The 21372-nt window shown below is 35.3% G+C and overlaps 1 protein-coding gene across 2 annotated transcripts in view; it reads left to right on the top strand.

Annotated features, from left to right (window-relative positions):
* The window catches only part of GOLM2 (golgi membrane protein 2), a 117164-nt gene that overhangs the window by 70149 nt on the left and 25643 nt on the right, over nt 1-21372 (top strand). For both annotated transcript variants that reach the window (XM_044665079.1, XM_044665078.1), the window contains exons 7-8: nt 14863-14961; nt 16713-16889. In XM_044665079.1, the coding sequence (XP_044521014.1) occupies nt 14863-14961; nt 16713-16889 (276 nt within the window). The remainder of the gene's footprint in view (nt 1-14862; nt 14962-16712; nt 16890-21372) is intronic.

Here is a 21372-nt window from a genome sequence, read left to right as displayed (position 1 = left end):
ATTAATCTTTGAAAGTAGCCAACTTTTCTGCTTGCTTACACACGTTTAATCTTACAGACTAACATTTCAGCAATTTACAAGATTTTAATATCCTCTTATAGACATAGGTCAAAGTCATGTACCTTATCAGTATTCATATCTGCAAATGATTCAGACTACTAGTTGTCATCTGAAGACTTCCATTCTCCATAACTGAATAAGAATTACCTGTGGCTGGCCTCGAAAGCCAAGAGTCTTGGGAAGATAATGCTTCCAATCCAGCACACTCAGTTATCATTCTGAGAAGCAACATCTGTGGATATGCAGCCTGTCATCTGCTCCTTCAGATGCTACAGCCATAGCTACTGAAGAGTCAGGAAGGAAAGTTCTTGCCACCCCAGACCTTGGTTGTCAAATGGTTCTACATCAAAAACTGATACGATTTTATCAGTCAAAATGACATTAAAGAAGAGGCCTTAACATCTGCTTTGCCTCTGTACCATGAGTGCCTTAGGATTTTCCTATCCAACATGCAGCTGAAAACTTCCATGTGTTGTCTCCTTTGTTAGAATGTACACCCCCTGAGAGCAGGAACTCTCCTACTTTTCCTTTTGTTTTCTCAGGGCTTATTACAATGCTTCACACACAGTGATTAAGACATTCTTGCTTGTTTCATTAATTTATTCTTGTCTCTCACTTTCAGCTGTACACTTATTGAGAACAGAAATTTTTTTTTTGCTTTTCTTTTTCTTCCTAAAGCTTTAACCCGTACCTGGGACATAGTAGGTGCCTAATAAATTTTTTAATGAATTGACTTAGTGCAAAAGCATTTCGATTGAATGTAATTGAAACTATATGTTTTATCTTTTATGATCACCTGTATCCCTTATTTGGATAAGAAATTCTCCCCCTACTCAGAGCTGCAAATGGTAATCTGACTCTTTTCTAAGTATTTTTAATGATATGATTCATAATATCCAGGATATATAACTACTTTGAGCTTGCTGTGTATATTGTGAAAACCTAACCTCTGATAAACTACTTTTGAGTTTTCCCAGCAATTTTGTCAAATAAATGTTCCCCCAAGTAATCTGTTTGCAGTTATTTCTGATTCTTCCTTCTCTAGTATTTTCCAAAGATCTACATTTTTGGTTTTTAGTCAGTACTAAATAGTTTGATAGAACTTATCTGTAAATGTCTGGGCCAGCGTTTTGTTTTTCATTTGTTAGCTCCTTTACAGCAAGTTCAATTTCATCGCCTGAAATTATATTGTTTAAGATCTCTATTTCATGTTCTATTGATTTGTGTTGATATTACTGTTTCCTTTAGATTCTCAGTAATGCTGACATATATTTCTATATAGTCAGTTCTGATTTTGAAATGCTCTTTTCCATACTTGTTCGAGATTTACTTATTTTCTATTTTTTAAATTGCAGATTTAGTCCATTAATTCTTTTTTGTATCTTGTAATACAAGTTCTCAGGGACATAATATGTGTGTGGAATACTTTAATATCCATCATCCCAGAAATTACACGCCATCTCATTAGCATTCTCTTTAATATAATTGTTAGGTGCCCCAAAAACCTTATTTTTTTTTGATTCATCTGAGCCATAGTAAACTTTGTTCGAGCCTTTCATTTTCATTTATAATATGTCTACTTTTTAGTTATGTTTGTTGTATATAAAAGATTGTTTAATTTTGTTTTCTTATTCATTCTTTCAGTGTTTGAGGGTTTTTTAATTGTTTGATCCATTCTCATGTAAAGTTATAATTGTTAGGTTTTGTTTTCCTCCACTTTGTTAGTATTGCCTTTAAAAAATCAGTTTCTTCTTTTGTCTTTACTTTGTCTTTGTAATGTGTTTTGCTTAAAATACTTTAACTTTAGCCTGTTTCTACTGATTCTCTTTCCTTCCTCTATTTCTGTTTGGCTGTCTTTTCCCAAGTTCTTTGTTTTCTTCAATGATTATTTTTTTCTTTTATTTAGTGAACTGTCCAACCTAGCCTTTTGTCTCCTTTGTTTCCCCTCAGTTAAACAATTAATACTGTCCTTCCCTCAACTTCTTATTTTATTTTTATTTTATTTGCTCTTTTATCAAAAAAAAAAGTCTTTGCTTTGTCCTCCCATTTTTCTCTTCCCTTCTAGTTTATTCTGATTTTCATCTAACTATCTTTATTTGTTCCTTCTATAGGGGGGGGAAAGGGGTTTTGGGTATATATATTTTAAGATTGGTCACCAGAGGATTGAACAATTATCAATCCTCAATTAAGAATAATCTCAAGTCAAAATTGACTTTTATGGAAGTTTATTTACAATTGAGAAGAGGTAGAAGAAATGAGGAAATGAGAATATAACATGGTAAATTACTATGATCCTCTAATTATCCAGGTAGATCTAATTAACCCTCAGCCGAGAGTCAGAGGGCCAGAGGCCCAGAGGTGAATGAAGCAAAGCTTCATTTATAGAGTCTCTATTAAGGGGAAGTTCCTTAAGAGAAGTTCAGGAAGATTCAGTCTTTTTTTTTATTTATTTAATAATTTTTATTTTTTAGAAAAGTTAACATGGTTACATGATTCATGCTCCTACTTTCCCCTTCACACCCCCCCGAGTTCCCCCCCCCCCCATAGCCGATGCACATTTCCACTGGTTTTAACATGTGTCATTGATCAAGACCTATTTCCAAACTGTTGATAGTTGCATTGGTGTGGTAGTTTCGAGTCTACATCCCCAATCATGTCCACCTCAACCCATGAGTTCAAGCAGTTGTGTTTCCACTCCTGCAGTTCTTCCTCTGAATGTGGGTAGCGTTATTTACCATAAGTCCCTCAGAACTGTCCTGGGCCATTGCCTTGCTGCCAGTACAGAAGTCTATTATATTCAATTTTGCCACAGTGTATCAGTCTCTGTGTACATTGTTCTTCTGGCTCTGCTCCTTTCGCTCTGCATCAATTCCTGGAGGTCTTTCCAGTTCACATGGAATTCCTCCATTTTATTATTCCTTTGAGCACAATAGTATTCCATCACCAGCATATACCACATTTTGTTCAGCTGTTCCCCAATTGAAGGGCATACCCACATTTTCCAGTTTGGAATAGCACTTTTTTTTTTTTAAATTTTAAACCCTTAACTTCTGTGTATTGACTTATAGGTGGAAGATTGGTAAGGGTAGGCAATGGGGGTCAAGTGACTTGCCCAGGGTCACACAGCTGGGAAGTGTCTGAGGCTGGATTTGATCCTAGGACCTCCTGTCTCTAGGCCTGGCTCTCAATCCACTGAGCTACCCAGCTGCCCCCTGGAATAGCACTTTTAAAGAAGATGGTTTCCTAGACTAACTCCCCCCAGATTAAACCCAACACAAGTCCCTATCTTTTACTACAATACCATACCTTTTTTCCCATTGGTAATGGTCATAGTCACCATCCCTTCCCCTTCCTTTCAAGACCCCTTTCAAGATTCACATTGTTCCCATCCCAGCCTCCTCTTCATTCTCTCACAATCCCCTTCTTTGCTTAGAGAAATTAGAGATCACCATTCCTTGGCTGTTCTCCCATAGATTCGGTATTAAGTTGCATCCTCTCTTCTCTACCTTTCCTCTCTCCATTAATGTAACTTATCACTTTGCAGTTCCTTTCCATAAATAGGTATATGGAGTGCCAGTTCAACTCTTTCACATTCAGTTTTTCTCTTTATTCTTTAAGTTCCTTCTAAATTTTTAGCCCCTTGTGTTCTTTTTATACTTTGTCAGTCCTTCTTTGTTCTTTATTTGACATTTGTTTGGTCATTCTTTCTCTTTAAAAACATTAGACAATTTATTTTATTTATAATTTTTTAATAGAATTGTTTATCTTATTGCTTCTGTTTGGTGTATTTGCATGTCTAACTGCTCATGGCTGGATTGGTATAGGATCAAGCCTCATACCTCTCTTTTGTTGAAAGCGTACCTCTTTCTTGATCAATGTTACATGTAAAACCCAGTGGAACTGTGCAATCGGCTAAGGGAGGGTAGGGGAAGTTTGAGAGAGAGGGAAAGAACATGAAATATGTAACTATGGGAAAATATTCAAAATTTTAAAAAATTTAAAAAAAGAAAGTGTACCTCTTTTTCTTTGATTGAGATTTTCAGGAAATGTTTTTTGGGGTTGCAGCTTAAACTCCTTTGAATTTCAGAATATACTATGCCATTCCTTTCTGTAATTTCTCACAAATGCAGACTAGTTCTATGACATCTAAAACTTCTTTTTTTTTTTTCATATCTCTTGACCCCTTACAAAATTTGTTGTCATTGAAATTGTTAAACTTAAATACTAGAGATTTTGGAATTTGGAGTATATCTATAGCTTTTCAGGTGGAAATATGTGGATTTCTCAGTTGGTGCTTTGTTATGTGTATTTAGGAGTTCCAGAGTGCTTTCTTGTACTTTTTCAATTTTCCATGTTGTTCTTCTGGAAGACTTGTAATCTTTAAGTTATCTCTTAATTCATATATGTTGCCTTTTGTTTCTATTCTGTCAAATTTTCCTCCGCTTATATGTTTTATGTTTTTATATTCCAGATCTATTGTTCTTTCTCTCATACCATCTACTCTTTATAAAAAAGTCTCCAAAGGATTCAATTTTTTTCTACTCTGTGTATTTAAATTTTGTTTTAAGTGCTCTATTTTCTACATTGAAAGCCTTAACTTGTGACCTAAATTATTCATTCCTAATTTCTTTTGTGAATTTTATTTTTCTTGTAAACTACTCCAGTTACTTGGGTTATCGTTTTTTTTTTAATAATATCTGGTGGCTCCATAAGATTCTGTCTTTCCATAGGCTCTATTGGTCCTCTTTTCTTCATATTATAATATTTGCTAAGTCTACTTTGATCTTTCTTCACAGTTTTAAGGATTCTGTGTGTGGATTTTTCTGTTTATAATGGGCTTTTATTGAGGCTTTTCTTAATATCTTTGGTTTTTGAGGCTATTTCATATATTCTTCATCCCTCATATTTTGGTGTGCCCTATTTTGTTTACTGAAATACAGTCCTCTAAGACTGTGTTTCAGGGGCAAGAAGGTAGGTCATTGGATAGAGAGCCAGGCCCAGAGAGAAGAGGTCCTGGGTTCAAATTTGGCCTCCTAGATGTGTGACCTCACATGTCTAGCCTGTACCACTCTTCTGCCTTAGAACCAAATTAGAGAAAGATGGAAGGAAAGGGTAAAAAAAAAAAAGCCTGGCTACAGCTTTGCCTCAGTACCTTCTCACATGGAGAAACATGAAGTTTGCCAATGTCGGTGCTCTGAACAATCTGTGGAGAAATAAGTCAGACCTCAGTTAAGCTTTTCTAGCCCATTTCTAGCAAGCCTGGCCTAACAGCTGCATCAGTACTTTTTCAGTCTAATTGGTTCCTACTCCACTTTCTTCCTTAGTTTCATAGAGTTGGGAAAAATCTGTTTGATGTTATTTTCAGAAGGTGGAGTATGTTTCCTGGGAGAATGATTGGACAGAATTCCTGCAGCCTCATATATCCTGAAGGTCCTTATCCAAGGTCCAAAATGCTTGTGCTTGCTGCCACATGGAGGCTGCTGAGAGGAACATGCTAAGTGAAACCTCTATGTATTAAAGTTCTCTGGTTATTCATAAAATTTTTACCTTACCTAGCATGGGTGGTGTCTGCCTTCTTATTTTCATATTTAGCTGTAATCACTCTACACCTGGATCATAATTTTGTCTCTTTGAAGTAGAAGACATTCGTAGAAAGCAATTAACCTGACATATTGCTAGTTTCTTGATCTCATATTTCTTTTTAAACTATTAATTGAGATCATAATTATGTTATTAGAATAGCTGAAATGGAAAAAGGTCATTTCACCTAAAGATATCATGAACTCCAATAAAATTTGTATTCCCTTGATTGATAAGATAGAGAACTGTTTATTCTCTTGTAACCAAACACCTTTAAAGTTTTCAGCTTCAGGTGCTTCTTTTATGATACTGTCTAGTTGTCTATTAATTATAATTGTTGAGATAAAGTAATACCAAATTGTGTCATGTTTGTCCATGGCAAGTCTGTTCCTTATTGTTATTCTAGATGCATCAGGTTATTTTAATAAGACCTTTACTTATATTTCATTTGGATTGCTAGTATTTTTTAAATTTGAAAATATTTTATAACTATAATTATTTTTTCTCTCTGAATAATGGTCTGAATTTGAGGACCATGCATTGATTTATTTAGAATACTACATTTTCTCAGAAATATTGACCAGCTTCACAAATTTCAGGGGAAAATCTTGATTACAAAATTACTGCTTCCCTTTATTATTTTCACTTAGAAAATGGTAATTTTTTTAAAACTCAAAAATCCTTTGAAATTTTTGGCATAAAATATCTAGTCTTTTGTACTATAACTTGAAAGTGTCTACTGCTCTGCCCCTATATGATTATGCAATTTTGCAAAGAGTCTTCATTTTAATAAACTGCTTTTTATAAGATTGGTTACTTTTGTAATAATTTAAAAACCTCTTGTGACTCCTTTCTTATATTTCTTAATACAAGTGATTATATGTGAATCAATACAATTGTCCCTTGCTATATCTCAGTTCATTTATCAAGACTTCACTGTATTGCAGGTTTAATATATATATATGTGCATATATACATAATTCTTTATCACGGAGTTTTTGCCTTATCACAGGATTTTGCAAATGAATACTGTACTGTAATAATGGAAATGCAGTATGCCACTACCACTTGCACAAGTTTGCCAATGTGAGATTGTACACAGCACTCTATTGGCTGATGGAATGAAAGGTGATCAACCACAGCTCTGTGTTCTGTATCCTGGGCTCTGATTGGCTCAGTGACTGTAGCATTGATCTGTTTGCTCTCCCACACTATATCCATACGTTCAGCATTTCTCCTTGCCTACCTCACATCAATGTCTGATTGCTGTGCATAGAACATATGCACACAGCTCTGCGGTGTCACGTTTTGTGAAATTTTCGTAAAAGTTCGAATTTATTTCAAGCCCTCTGCACTTTCTAAGGCTCCTGGCAGTGTACCCAAGCACCAGAGGAATATACTTCCCATCAAAGAAAAGATGGAACTTCTCAACATGTTAAGGGAAGGCAAAAGCTACGTGGCTGTAGGCTGCCATTATGGGATAAATGAATCTATTTTTTGCTACATAAAGAAAGATGAGAAGAATATTATATCTATAGCAACTATGACTTTTAATAAGACTACAAAGAGGGTGGTCACTTCCTGCAATGAGACTATTGTGAGGATAGAGTCTGCATTGGCCCTGTGGATAAATGATTGCAGGAAGAAGAATATCTTACTGGATACCAGCACATCCAGATGAAGGACAAGAAACTTTATGATAGTTTTGCAGAAAGCATGGATGTTCATGGTGGTGACGAGGATGGAAGATGAGGAGGACTTTGCAGAAGAAGGACCTTTGAGTGCTTCTTTTACCAGACCGACCCCATTTAGTGCCAGCAAGGGCTGGTTTGACAAATTTCAGAGATGCTTTGGACTAAGGAACATTTCTCTGCATGGAGAAACTGCCTCTGTGAATAAAGCCAGAGCCAAACAGTACATGAACGACATATTCAAATCCATTATCCAGGAAAGGAGGCTATAAGCCTGGACAAGTTTTTAACATGGTTGATGTGGACTTATTTTGGAAACAGATGCTGTCTTGCACTTTTACTACTAATGATGAAGTCAAAGCCCCTGTTTTAAGCCCTCAAAAGATCAAGTAACTCTGATTGTGAATGGGAAAGCTTTGGGCTTTATAATAATGCCAGGACTTATTTATAAGTCAAAAAACCCAAGGGCCCTAGAAAACAAAAATAAGAATGTTTTGCCTGTGTACTGAATGCACAACTCCAAGGCCTGGATTATGAAACACATCATGGCTGATTGGTTCCACCAGTGCTTTATCCCAGAGGTTAATCTTTATCTGGCAGAAAAAAAACCTTGAGTTCAAAGTGCTTCTAATCATGGACAGTGCTGGAGGCCATGCTGTTGATCTGTCATATAATGGCATCCAGATGGAGTTCTTGCTTCCAAATACCACATCGCTCATTCAGCCCATGAATCAAGGTGTTATTCGCACTTTTAAGGTGCTCTACATGTGAAACACCCTGCAAACCTGGATGAAGCTATGGACTTGGATAAAAACTTCTCGCTAAAGGTGTACTGGCATGACTGCAATATTGCATCTTCTGTCATGCTAGCTGACAGTAATTGTGGATTCAGGAGATGGGATGAGAAGGATGGATAAGTTTCTGGGATTGGGAGGACCACAAGATACTGATTATGAATCATGGTGAAGTTTATTTCATCACAACTAGTATTTTATAGGGAAATGTTACATAAGCTAAATGATTAGGTAATCCTTTTACATAGACAATGGTTAGTAATAATTTACAATCTTAGTACAATGATTTAGTTTACCTTGCAGAAGCTTAGACAGTTTTCTATAGGATAATAAATCAATATGTCAGTGTGTGACCAGATTCTTATAGAATCCCTGTACCATTAGTTTCTTTGAAGGACATGCAGTTGCTACAAGGTACAGCAGGGAGGGGGTTAGAAACCTCAGTTGAAATCATGGGGCTATATGACTGGTTCTAGTTAGGCTATGGCTGTGATTTTATTGGGGCCTGTTCCCACTACTAGGGGCTACATCTCCTTTTTTATATAAAATGAACAAATGAAAGCAAAGTAAGTGAGTGTATGATTTATGTGAATTGTGTAAGGCTAGAAAGCTAAATTACAATTCTATTTCCTTGGAAATGCAGCTTTTAAAATTTTATTTTTTACTAGGGCATTTTTCAGAGTGTGTTTTAGGGTATACTGTTCCTGCTGACCATAGTGATTTGTCATAGGCAGATGAAGAAAAGGAGAGTTTGTATTTCTCCATGGTTTCAGCATATGTTATAGGGGATTTGGAAAGATGTTATAAGGAACTTGCTAGGGAGGTAATATGGGATTAGGTAGGATGTAATAGAGAGATGCAGGATATAATATGAGGCTGAAGCTAGGGGTAATAACTGGTAGGATCCAAAACTGGAGGTAATCAAGTGAACAGACTAGGTAGTAGGGAAGTTAAGGCAATATAGTGGATGAGGAAGGTTCAATGATGAAGGATGGCAGTTGAGATGGTAGGAGAAATAAGGGAATGTCTGAGTTCAGGGAGTATAACACTGAGGTAACAAGTATTGCCAGGGAGAGGATGAACTAATCTAAACAGGCAAACAGCAGCAGGGATTACAGACTAGGACTTAGGCTAAAGACAAACACTGAAAGGAAATAGACTGATTGAAATTAACTACAGGTTTTAGTTAATTTCACAGGAAGGGACTTGTTTTGAAGTTATACCTCTTTCAAAATGGATACCCCGGCTTCCCTCAAACCCAGAGTATGTTGATTCTATTCCTCTTCTTCCCTTTCTTACTAATTAACTAAGAAAGTAACTAAAAGGTCTGTTTTAAACACAAAGGGGTTTATTGTCTTCTCAGGTTAGATTGTCAGGGTAAAAGGATCAAGGAAGCCCTATCAGCTGCTTAGAGAAACCTCAGGTGGGAGAAGGGAAGCAGGAATGGAGTCTGAGAAAGGTACTGCCTTTACTCAGCTCTCAAGGTGATTTTGAAATCAAAAGGGATTAGGATGGGGCAGCTGGGTAGCTCAGTGGAGTGAGAGCCAGGCCTAGAGACAGGAGGTCCTAGGTTCAAACCTGGCCTCAGCCACTTCCCAGCTGTGTGACCCTGGGCAAGTCACTTGACCCCCATTGCCCACCCTTACCAATCTTCCACCTATGAGATAATACACAGAAGTTAAGGGTTTAAAATTTTAAAAAAAGGGATTAGGATGATGGCTACAAAACCTCTCTAAATAAATTACTGCAAGGGTAGAGCTAAACTCTCACAGATTTGAACTAACTCTGATTCACTCTCCTTATTCACTTCTCACAGACATTTGGGTAAGGGAAATTAAGGTAGGAAAATGAGGTAGGGTGTGGAGATTCAAAGGTTTTATCTAAATTAACAAATCTCAAAAACACTCCAAAGCTAGGCTAGGTTTTCAATCTCAAGAAGGAGAAGAAGGAGCTCAGCTAGACCCTGGTTCCCTCCATGAGTTCCCAGGTCCAACTGAAACTTTTTTCCAAGATTCTAAACTCCTAACTGACATAAGAACTCAGCCAAAGCCTACAAAACTGTTATGTCCCCCGTCTCTGTACTACACATAAGACCGTAAGGGAACCTTTTGCTCAGGGAATTTTTGGCCTCAAATCAGGTAGTTTACTAACTTAGTAACTAGAGTTTCTAAGACTGCCTCCCCAACAAGACTTTTCCTCTGAGCTTTTTGTATAGCCTCAGTTGGATTATTAGTCTTGCTATGGCTTCCATCGAGACTCAAGATCCTTTTGCCTTTATGACAAGCATCATCTATCATAGCTAAGAGAGCTACTCTTATTAGCCTGATTCTACTAGCATCCAATTCTTTGTTTTCATATGCCAAGCAAATATTACCTTCTTCTTTACTTATAAGTCAAATTTATTTAATTTTCTTAAGTATATAATGGTACATATTCAATTCTTATGTACTTTATACTCATTTTTTTGAAAACTTAATATTTGTTAAGCAGCTAATGTCAGAAGTTTTGTTGTTCATCTGCTTCTTTAAGACAAAAGGAAAAAACTTTTTGCATCAGGCTGGCTATTAAATACATTTTATCAATTCTCAAATTCAGTTTAACAAGCATTTTTGGTAAGTCTAATCATTCAAATTTGTAATCATTATACATTGCAAGTCCTAATAAACAATTTTTTTCACTACATTTTATACATTTTTTAATTTTGCTGAAATTCTATTTTTTAACTAATAACCAATTATCACAATAAATGAATGTACACTATACCATTAGTACCTATTCAAATCATTAGAAAATTTTTCACAGTTACATTTATCAATTTATAATGTAAAATCTAATTGAAAATTGCATCAAATTGTGAGCCAATTGTGGGATCAAATCTCCCCCCCCCTTTTTTTTTTGGTTCTGATCTTTTCTCCTTCCCTTCCTCAGGGGGCCCACCTTTGTCCTCTGTTAATATTTTGTAATTTTGGGATGAAATTATTCCTTTCTTGTCTTTATCATTTCTACCCTCCCCTCCTTGCACACACACATATATATTTATATACACATATGTGTATGTATGTCTTATCTCCTTACAGAATGTAAATTCCATGAGAGCAAGAACTGTTTCTTTATATCACTAGCACCTAGCATAGTGCTTTACAAAAATTATTTACTTAATAAATGCATGTTGAATAAAGTAATACCTACTCACAAGTAAGTATCTTACATTCTAATGAGGAAGATAGGTACATATGCAATTTTATACAGAATGATGGAACCAAAATGATAGAACAGCAGTAAGCACAGCCTAAGTTAACCCCCAAATCCTCCAAACAGATCTAAAAAAATACACCAGACCAGGGCCTGATCAGGAAATCCAATGGAACAAACAAACAAACATTAGGTCATTTTTTCAGCCCTGGTCATCATAAGGAGAGAGATGGAAAGGTCTGTGGTCACTGGGAATGCATGTTCTGGCCAGAAAAGCAAGGAAATGCTCACTGTGTGTTCTAGCCCAGAAAGGCTATGTGTGAGGGCAAGAAGAGACCCTTTAATCCAGTGTAGAGGGAGCAAAACTTGTGCAGAGTGAAAGAAAAGCTGCTAATTGGCCACCATTGCTCATATCTCACTCAGTTCCAAGTCAGAGATCCAAGGGTGGAATTGAAGGGTGAGTAGTAGTTGCTTGCCCTCAGCTTGTACTGAGAAAGGAGCAAGTTAACAATCAAACAGCAGCTCTGTGGTTCTGACTGGAAGGGTGGAACAGAGTCTCAGTTCCAGCCTCCATCCCAGTCTGAAGCGTGCACTAGAAGAGGAATCCCAGACCAAAAGGCACCCATCACTCAACCAACAGAGATTCCTAGTTGACTAACAGTGGCTGAAGTCAGCAGCAGTCTACTGGAACGAGCACAAGGACAAAAACATGTTGCTCATACCCAAATCTACATTAGAAACTGACAAAGCTTAGGCTGTGTGGGCAGAAATACAACTTTTCCCTGTGCAGACCAATTTGAGAACATTGAAAGCTTTCAGGTCCTTGTCATGAATTATTGCTGACATCATTCAACTCTCAGTACCTTGAGGAGGCATCCCAGGCATTTCCTCTAACAATATGCAGAGCCAAGACCTAACACAAAATCCAAAGACAGGAAGCAAGCTAAAAAAGAATAAACAAGAACAGAATCCTCACCATAAAAAAATTATGATTTTGATAGCAATACTCATGAAATACTCAGCAGAAAAGAATAATTCCAAAACATCCATAAGCAAAGCCTCAAGCATACACCGAGAGACTAACCACAAATTCAACTACAATTCTTAGAAGAGATGAAGCAAGAGCTAAAAAATGTTTTTACAATTGAGGTGAGTATTACAGGAAAAAATAAAAAAGAAATGAGAACCTTGTAAAAAAGATTTGGAAAGAGAATTAACAATGTTGCACAAAAGGCACAAAAAAATACTGAAGTAACTTAATTCCTTGAAAATTAGAATGCACCAAATAGAAGTTAACAACTCCACAAAGCAACAAGAATATTAAAGTTAAATAAAAACCTGAAAAATAGAAGAAAATTTAAAATATCTCATTCAAAAATTGACCTGGATAACAAGAGGCAAGACTTCACATCTAAGTTGGTGCTTAAGCAGTATCTTGAAGAGAATTTATTGAGGCAGAGGTGAAAGAGGGTATGAATTCCCAACAAAACAGAGGGGGCATTGGGTAGGCGATACAAAAGTATTAAGAGGGAAGATAGAATGTCAGTGTATGAGGAACAGAGAGAAGGAAAGTTTGTCAGGATCACAAAGTATGTAGTGAATGACATTCAATGAGTCTGGAGCTACAGGTTGAGGTTACTAGGGTTTTAAAAATCAAACAGAAAAGTTTTTATTTTATTCTATCCTTACAACATGGAGCCCCTTGAATTCGGTAGGGAAATCACAAGATCAGATCTGTGTATAAGGAAAAACCTTTTAGTAGCATTGTGGAGGATAGGCTGGAGTAATGAGAAAATTGAAGCAAGAGCCAAATTTGAGTTTGGTGATAATCCAGGTGTGAGGTGATGTACACCTGAACTAAGCTGGCAAAATATCTGAGTAGAGAGAAGGGTTTGGGTGAAAAGTATGTTGTGGAGCTGTATATTCTTCTCTTTTCCAAATTAAATATCCATAGTTCCTTCAGCTAATTCTTATATGTATGAACTCAAGGATCTTCACCATCCTGGGTCCCTTTCTTTGTATATTTTACAAATTATACTGGAATATTCTAGGTGTTATGTGCCCAGAACAGAAAACAGCAGGTCTTCTTGACCACTACGTCAGTCACTAATAAATAACTGACAGACCAACAGGGAGGCTCACTGTTTTGTATCTAACATGTGCCAAGCACTTGCAAAGTATACTAAGAAAGGCAAAAACTCAGTCCCTGTTCTCAAGGAGCTCACTGTTTAATAGAGGAGCCAACATTAAAACAACTATTTACAAACATGACATAGACAGGATATGGCGGGGGGGGGAGGGGTACCCAAAGGGAATGCATTAAAATTAATGCAAACTAAGATTGCATTCATTCTTGGCTGCCTCAGCACAGTGCTAATTCATAATAAATTCATAGTCCACTAAAAACACTATGTATTTTTTTAGATGAGCTACTTTCTAGCCATTCCTCCCTGATCTTGTACTTTCAGTGATTTTTTTGTACTCTGGTATTTAACTTCAAAATTTCCCTCATTAAATTTCATCCTTTTTGATTGAGCCCAGTATTGTAACACCTTTTAACATTATAGTTTTGGGTAGTCTACCAGTTTTATAAGTATATCATCAATTCCTCCCCCAGTTTCTCCCCAACAGGGCTGAACTTTTCCATCTTTGTTGTTCCTCTTTTTCAAGGGATAGTGAACCCTGTACAAGTAGAAGCCTTTCTGTTGGTAAAATTGTACACAACACTATGCTCAAAACTCTATTAACTGGACTTTATTATATTAAATGCTCACACTTCACTGTTGGTAGTGCCAACTTGTTATTGTGTTTGTATTTTTTTCTTCCTCAAAAATGAAATCCCCTTTGAGAAATAAAATTCTGTTTAGGATCCATGTAAAGTCTGAATGATGTTTTTGTTTGTTTAAGTTTCTCACATTAGAAATTGTTTATTTACTAAGGTACAATAATCAAGAATAGAAACACAAACATCTTCCATTGAAGTTTGAATCTATTATCGTATTGAGTTAACAAAGGCTATTATTAGAGCAGGTTCTGCTCTACTTTCTTAGTAGTTCACTTATAGTGTTCACATTGATCTCTGGGCAGCACTGTAATTGGACATTTAATTTTATTCATTACTCTGATATGTGGCTGATGATATAATGAATGAGTATGAATATTCAAATCCTTGTAATTTCAAATATTTCAATTGTAAGCTTTGTAAAACTAGAACAAATAAGAATACACCTAACAAATACAACAGTGTAAATAAAGTCTGCATGGTGAGATAACAAAAACTCAGCAAATAATCAGTGTAGTGTACTATTTTATCAGAATCAATAGGTGCATGCTTCCTTTTCTGTTAACAGTTAATTGATTAACTATTTAAGGGAAGGTGCTGGGGGCATGTGATATTTCAGTGTTAGGAAGTGCCTATTATGTCAAAATAAATGTATCAAATTTCAAAAAAGTTTTAAAGTGAAAATAAGCCTCTATGATCATACAGTAGATAGATACCTGGTTGTTTGATAACAATCACATTTTTGTCTATTTTTTTTCTTTAGCTTTAAAGAAGCCCCTTATTTCAGTTTCTCAACGTGAAAGCCATCAAGAAAACTTACATCCTCCAACTGCAGAGCCTCATCCCCCAAACATGGCACCAGGTATGAACTTTTATAATTGTATTTCATCAATAGTTTTGAAACTATAATAAAAACTAACTTTTTTTGAGAACTAGTGAATGTAGACAGTTTTTTAAGGCACACTAAGGAAGCATTTATGTTTTCCCATCTTTTGTTATAATTTTGAAATATATATTAGCCAATGGTGTGGATATTTAGCTGTTCTCTTAAAGGACATATATTTCTCTGAATTTTAGCATAGGACACATTTGATTGCCTTTCCAATTAATGTAAAGATTATATTTTGAAGCATAACTCAATCTGAAAATTGGGTTAAAATTATTTGGATACTAAATAATAGTTGTACATCCTGGCCAGACTAAATAGTAATAAATTTACATTAGGTTTTGGTATGTGCAGTGTATATCTTTTGTACTCATTTGGAACTACTATCTTAAAGAAGAATAAAGACATGAGAAATATTAATATTCAGAAGGATTTTTATGGGCCCCACATATTCCTTAGATTTCACGAATCCATGAACTTCAGTAGAAAAAAAATTATTAATTTCACTCATCTATAACTCAAATTTGTCATTTCCTTCCATTATAAGTATAGGCAACAAACACACTTGACATCCAAAGGGGTCTATGACTTAAAGAAAAGTTAAAAACTCCTTTACTAAAGCATCTTTGCTCTCTGATAATTACCAAGAATCAGGACATTAGGAAGTGACTAACGAATAGACTTTTTCAGCCTTGTTTGACTACTGATGATACCATTTCAGAGTGTGAGAAACTTTGTTGGAAAAGACTTCAATATCAGGTATATATACAACATTGTATGTAATCCACGTGAAACCACTTAGAAAAAGTCAGAATGGCTGTATGATATACCCACATACACTCTTAAGTGTTTTAGTTATTGTATACTATTAGCATCTCAAATATGGTTTTAATATGCAGTGAATTTGACTCATCTCTTATAGATGACTTGACTTTATTCAATTTCATGGTCAGGTCATATCTCAGGTAAGGGTGGCCAGCAATGAGTGAATTAAAATTGAATTTTGGTGTTGCAAACAAGCCATACAGAAAACTGTTTAGAGGAAAAGATAACTACCATATTTTAATCTTTTGGTATCAGAGAGAATTTTGTTAATCAGTACTATAGATATGTATTTAGTAATGAACAGTATGCCAATTATGAACATCTGAAAGCATATCTATAGTGAGGGATAAATCAAGAAATAATAAAGTTGTCAAAATAAAGAAAGGAAACAAGCATTTGTTAAGCCCTTATTATGTACCAGACAACTGTGTCTGATAAACTAATAAACACAAATACAATAAAGAAGAAAGACAATCCTTGTCCTCTAGGAACTTATATTCTGATGGCAAAAGGACAATACACAAGCTACAAAGCTGAAGGGGATGGGAATGGGGGATAGGATATACTTATGAGGGCCACAGGAATAAATGGAAGCCAACAAAAACTCACTTTTGGGAGAAGGAATTGAATCTTACAGAGGGGTATTCCTGGTTGAAAAGACCACGGAGGTGGTTGGATATTTCCAGACAAAGAGGTCACAGGGCCACAGTCATTCAGTTCCAGGATGAGGCAAGAAGTATGATTAAAAAATCCAGAAGCTAGGAATGGGACTAGGAGGAGAAAGTCACATTAGTACTCATCTTCAAGAGGTCAGGTTTTCTTAGCTCTTCGGAATCATTTAGTTATTGTGAAATAGTAGGCTTTTTCAAATATAAAATTAACTTAATGTTTTTATGCTACAGGTTTGCATGTTAGCCACATTGGAAACTCTGACATTTTGAAGCAGATACCTCTCAATCCTCTTCAGCGTTTAATTCCTGGCCCAAACTTGGAGAATGAAAATGACCACAAAATTCAGACAGACATGTTAAAGCAGACTTCAAAGGATAGAGTTGGTGACTTCCATAAGATGAAACAAAGTAAGAGTCAATATGTGACTATCATTTATCATTCTTAAGTGTATTTCTTTATTCATTGGTATCTTCACAAATTTGAAACTCAGCCTTCTTTGTTATTTGCAGTGATAGCATTTTAATACTAATAATAAGATCTGAGCTATATATTCCATTTTTGACACATCTTCTAATTTGGAGGCAGCATGTGAACTTGAAAGAGTTTTGGATTTGGAATCAGTGAACCTAGATTCAAATCCTCCTCTGCCACTTTACTACCTGTATGACCTTGGAAAAGTGACTGACCTCTCTGACTTTGACTTTTCTTGTCTGTAAATTAAGTCTGTAAATTTGATGGCAACTGAGATTCCTTCCAACTCTTTATCATATTTCAAATATATTCTATGCCCTTAAAGTAAAATCTCTTTGAAAGGAGAAAAATGTAAGTATATACTAAAAAAAAAAACCAAATGCATGTTGCTCTCAAGTTTTATTCAAGACAGATTTGAGAATAATGCTTTACCTTTACTCTGACCAGTGCAGTATTCATTTAAAGGATATTGAAACTTAAAAGAAAAACAAATGAAATGTCAGTAGTCTAGTATACTGTTGCCAGCTAAATAACAATATGTATGAGATGAGTTTTTTTTATATTGCTTTCAGTTATTTTGACTGAGTCTTGAGTACAAGAGAGCTAAATTTTGGTGATCTAGTGAATTTTTGTACCTTATTCTTTTAAAAATATAGTTTTCTGTTTTCCTTCAAGACTCAGCTCAAATGCTACTTTCAATAAGAAACCTTTTCCACTTCCTCCCAGGGCTAGTGCCTTCCCTCTAAAATTACCTTCAACTTACCCTGGATATGTCTTGCATGTGCATAGTTGTGTTTATGTGTTATCTTCTCCATTATAATGTGAGCTCCTTGAGAGCAAGGACTATTTTTGCCTTTCTTTGTATCTCCAGCACTTAGCACAATGTCTACCCATAGTAAGCACTGACTTGACTTAACTCCTTAGGATTTTATTTTAAAATAGTATTTATAGGGGTGGCAGGACAGCTAGGAAATGTTTGTCCCTAGTCCCTTAACCCTATTTCTCTTGCTTTTGCTTTTCTATCTTACAGTTCTTACTAAGATAGAAAGTAAGAGTTCAAAAATATTTTTTGAATATTATAATAATATCTATAGAGCATCAGCTTTTATGAGTTTGATGTTTAAGTGATAATTACTTTTCTAGATTTCAAATCCTTATCTTGTGGAATTATTCTAATTTTCTCTGCTTTTCAACAGATTTGTTTCTTTGACAGTTCAAACATAAATGTTAGTTTTTTGCAAAATATCATGTAAAAAGCACATATACATCAGACCTGGGATAGAACATTTGTGAGTTCTTGAGCTTTCACACATATGACTTGACATCACAAAATAAATACCCATGTACTTTGGAAAGCAGCATTTTATCCTTACAAATATTTGAATTTGTAAAAAGTAATATTAAAAAATATCCCTTATTTGATCCTGCTCAGTCCCACTTTTACCCCCAGGTACTTGTAATTACCTACTTTTCCTTGTCTCAATATTATATTTGGTAATCATGCAAAAAATAATGATTAATTACAATATAGTGAAACTTTTTCTTATGTTTGAAATTAGGTGAACACAGAATAGTATACTTGTCAGATCTCTAGGAAAGGAAAGATTTTAAAACCAAGCAAGAGTTAGAAAATATTACAAAATATAAAATAAATAATTTCGATTACATTAAATTAAAAAGGTTTTATACAAACAAAACAATGCAACCAGAATCAGAAGGGAAACAACAAACTGGGAAAAAATCTTTATAACAAAAAACTCTGACAGAGATCTGAATACTCAAATATACAAGGAGCTAAATCAATTGTATAAAAAAATCAAGCTATTCCCTAGTTGATAAATGGGCAAGGGACATGAATAGGCAATTTTCAGATAAAGAAATCAAAACTATCAATAAGCACATGAGAAAGTGTTCTGATCTCTAATAACTAGAGAAAAGCAAATCAAAACAACTCTAAGGTACCACCTTACACCTAGCAGATTGGCTAAAATGACAGCAGGGGAGAGTAATGAATGTTGGAGGGGATGTGGCAAAATTGGGACATTAATGCATTGCTGGTGGAATTGTGAATTGATCCAACCATTCTGGATGGCAATTTGGAACTATGCCCAAAGAGCGCTAAAAGACTGCCTGCTCTTTGATCCAGCCATACCATTGCTGAGGTTGTACCCCAAAGAGAGCACAGAGAAAAAGACTTGTACAAAAATATTTATAGCTGTGCTCTTTGTGGTGGCAAAAAAACTGGAAAGCAAGGGTATGCCCTTCAATTGGGGAATGGGCGAACAAATTGTGGTATCTGCTGGTGATGGAATACTATTGTGCTCAAAGGAATAATAAAATGGAGGAATTCCATGTGAACTGGAAAGACCTCCAGGAATTGATGCAGAGTGAAAGGAGCAGAACCAGGAGAACATTATACACAGAGACTGATACACTGTGGTAAAATCAAATGTAACAGACTTCTGTATTAACAGTTATGCAATGACCCAGGACAATTCTGAGAGATTTATGGAAAAGAACACTACCCACATTCAGAGGAAGAACTGTAGGAGTGGAAACACAGAAGAAAAACAACTGCTTGAACACATGGGTTGATGCGGACATGATGTAGACTCTAAACAACCAGCCCAGTGCAACTATCAATAATATGGAAATAGGTCTTGATTGATGATGACACATGTTAAAACCAGTAGAAATGTGCGTTGGCTACGGGTGGGGGGGGGAGAAGGGGGAAAGGACTAAGAGCATGAATCATGTAACCATGGAAAAAATTTCTAAAAAGTAAAAATTCAAAGTCAGAAAAAAAAAAATCTTTATGTTTGACTAAATGGAGTCACACTCCAGGTTGACAGATATAGTGATTGGATAAGAAAGAAAATATAATTTCTCATTTTGATACTTTATCACTTTCTCTAAATATATCTTTTTTTTTTAAATATATTTTTAAACCCTTAACTTCTGTGTATTAGTTCCTTGGTGGAAGAGTGGTAAGGGTAGGCAATGGGGGTCAAGTGACTTGCCCAAGGACACACAGCTGGGAAGTTTCTGAGGCCAGATTTGAACCTAGGACCTCCCGTCTCTAGGCCTGGCTCTCAATCCACTGAGCTACCCAGCTGCCCCAAATATATCTTTTTTTAAAAACCCTGTTGCTGCCTTCATGTTGACTTAGGTTTTTGTTTTTATTTAATAGGGGAGTAGGGATTGGATCTCTGATTTCACTGGCATAAGGGAAACCTCTCTGGTCAGGACACTTCTACCAGAGAAGATTAACACCTTCTCTGCCAGTTAGAGAATTACTTTTGTTAATATTTGACTGACTACATAGTTTATCTTTTGTGTTTCTTTTTGAAGAGATGATTTTAAATTATCATCTTTGATTAAAATGTTACTGAAAAGCAATTGTCAGAAAAAATGCTACATTTTATTTTGAAATATTCAGTTTATTTACTGAAGTTTATCTATTTGTTCTTAAACTATATTATGATTATAAAGTATTTTAAGTCTTATGAGAAGCTAAAGAGTATCTTCATAAACCAAAAAAAGTTAACTGACTTCATTCAGGCCTTGTTTTATATGTATGAAAAGAATTTTTCCTTTAAAATAATTTATTTTAGGAGCAGTAGCTTTTATTTTTTAGACTTAGCAATGAAAACATTTTAATATTTTAGCTGTGTCCATAGAACCATAAATTTTGCATTTAATAAAACCTTACTCAGATAACTAATTCTGAATTAATGTTAATTTGGTAAATTACTTTATAATAATAAAGGCATATGCTACTTAAACTTGCCCTGCTCCTACCTTATTTCACAATAGTTAAGTATTAAACACATCCTAAGATCAGTTCTTTGCTAGTCCCCAGAACCAAAATTCAACCAGTTTTGGTACTCAGTTAAACCTTTGTTCCTTAACTTGTATTGTTAAATATCATTGAGATTAGATTTTATAGAATCAGTTTTTATTACAGAGGCAACAAATTAATTGTCCACCTAGCTTCCCTTGGAACCTGAAGGAAAAGAGAACAGAAAGAAAATATTTTATAATGACTTTTTTTCAACTTAACATTTCTTTTTAACTTATTTATCTTCAAATTCAGTGTCACTCTCCCTTTGATGGCCATACTTCTCATGTAGTCTCTTAAAGAAAAGGGGTGGAAGAATTAGGAGAATTTGGCTTTGAAAACTCCATTTTCTAGCCTTAATCTATTTTCCTTTTACTTCCACATGCTGCTATAGGGGCTTAGTACTTGTTCATTGTTCTGTATCTTTGGGGAAATAGTTTATGTTTCCCAGTTGTGGGAAAGATTATTTCTTTGGAAAAAAAAGATTAAATTGATCTGAGGATTATTATCTTAACTTGTTGGTAAAGAATTCTTCAGGAGAGAAGAGTTCCTCTTCCCGTTTCCATTATGCTTAATTC

This window comes from Gracilinanus agilis, chromosome 2 (assembly GCF_016433145.1).
Source record: "Gracilinanus agilis isolate LMUSP501 chromosome 2, AgileGrace, whole genome shotgun sequence".
NCBI lineage: Eukaryota > Metazoa > Chordata > Mammalia > Didelphimorphia > Didelphidae > Gracilinanus > Gracilinanus agilis.
Note: the sequence above shows the minus strand (reverse complement) of the source record. Positions and strands in the feature narration are given on the sequence as shown.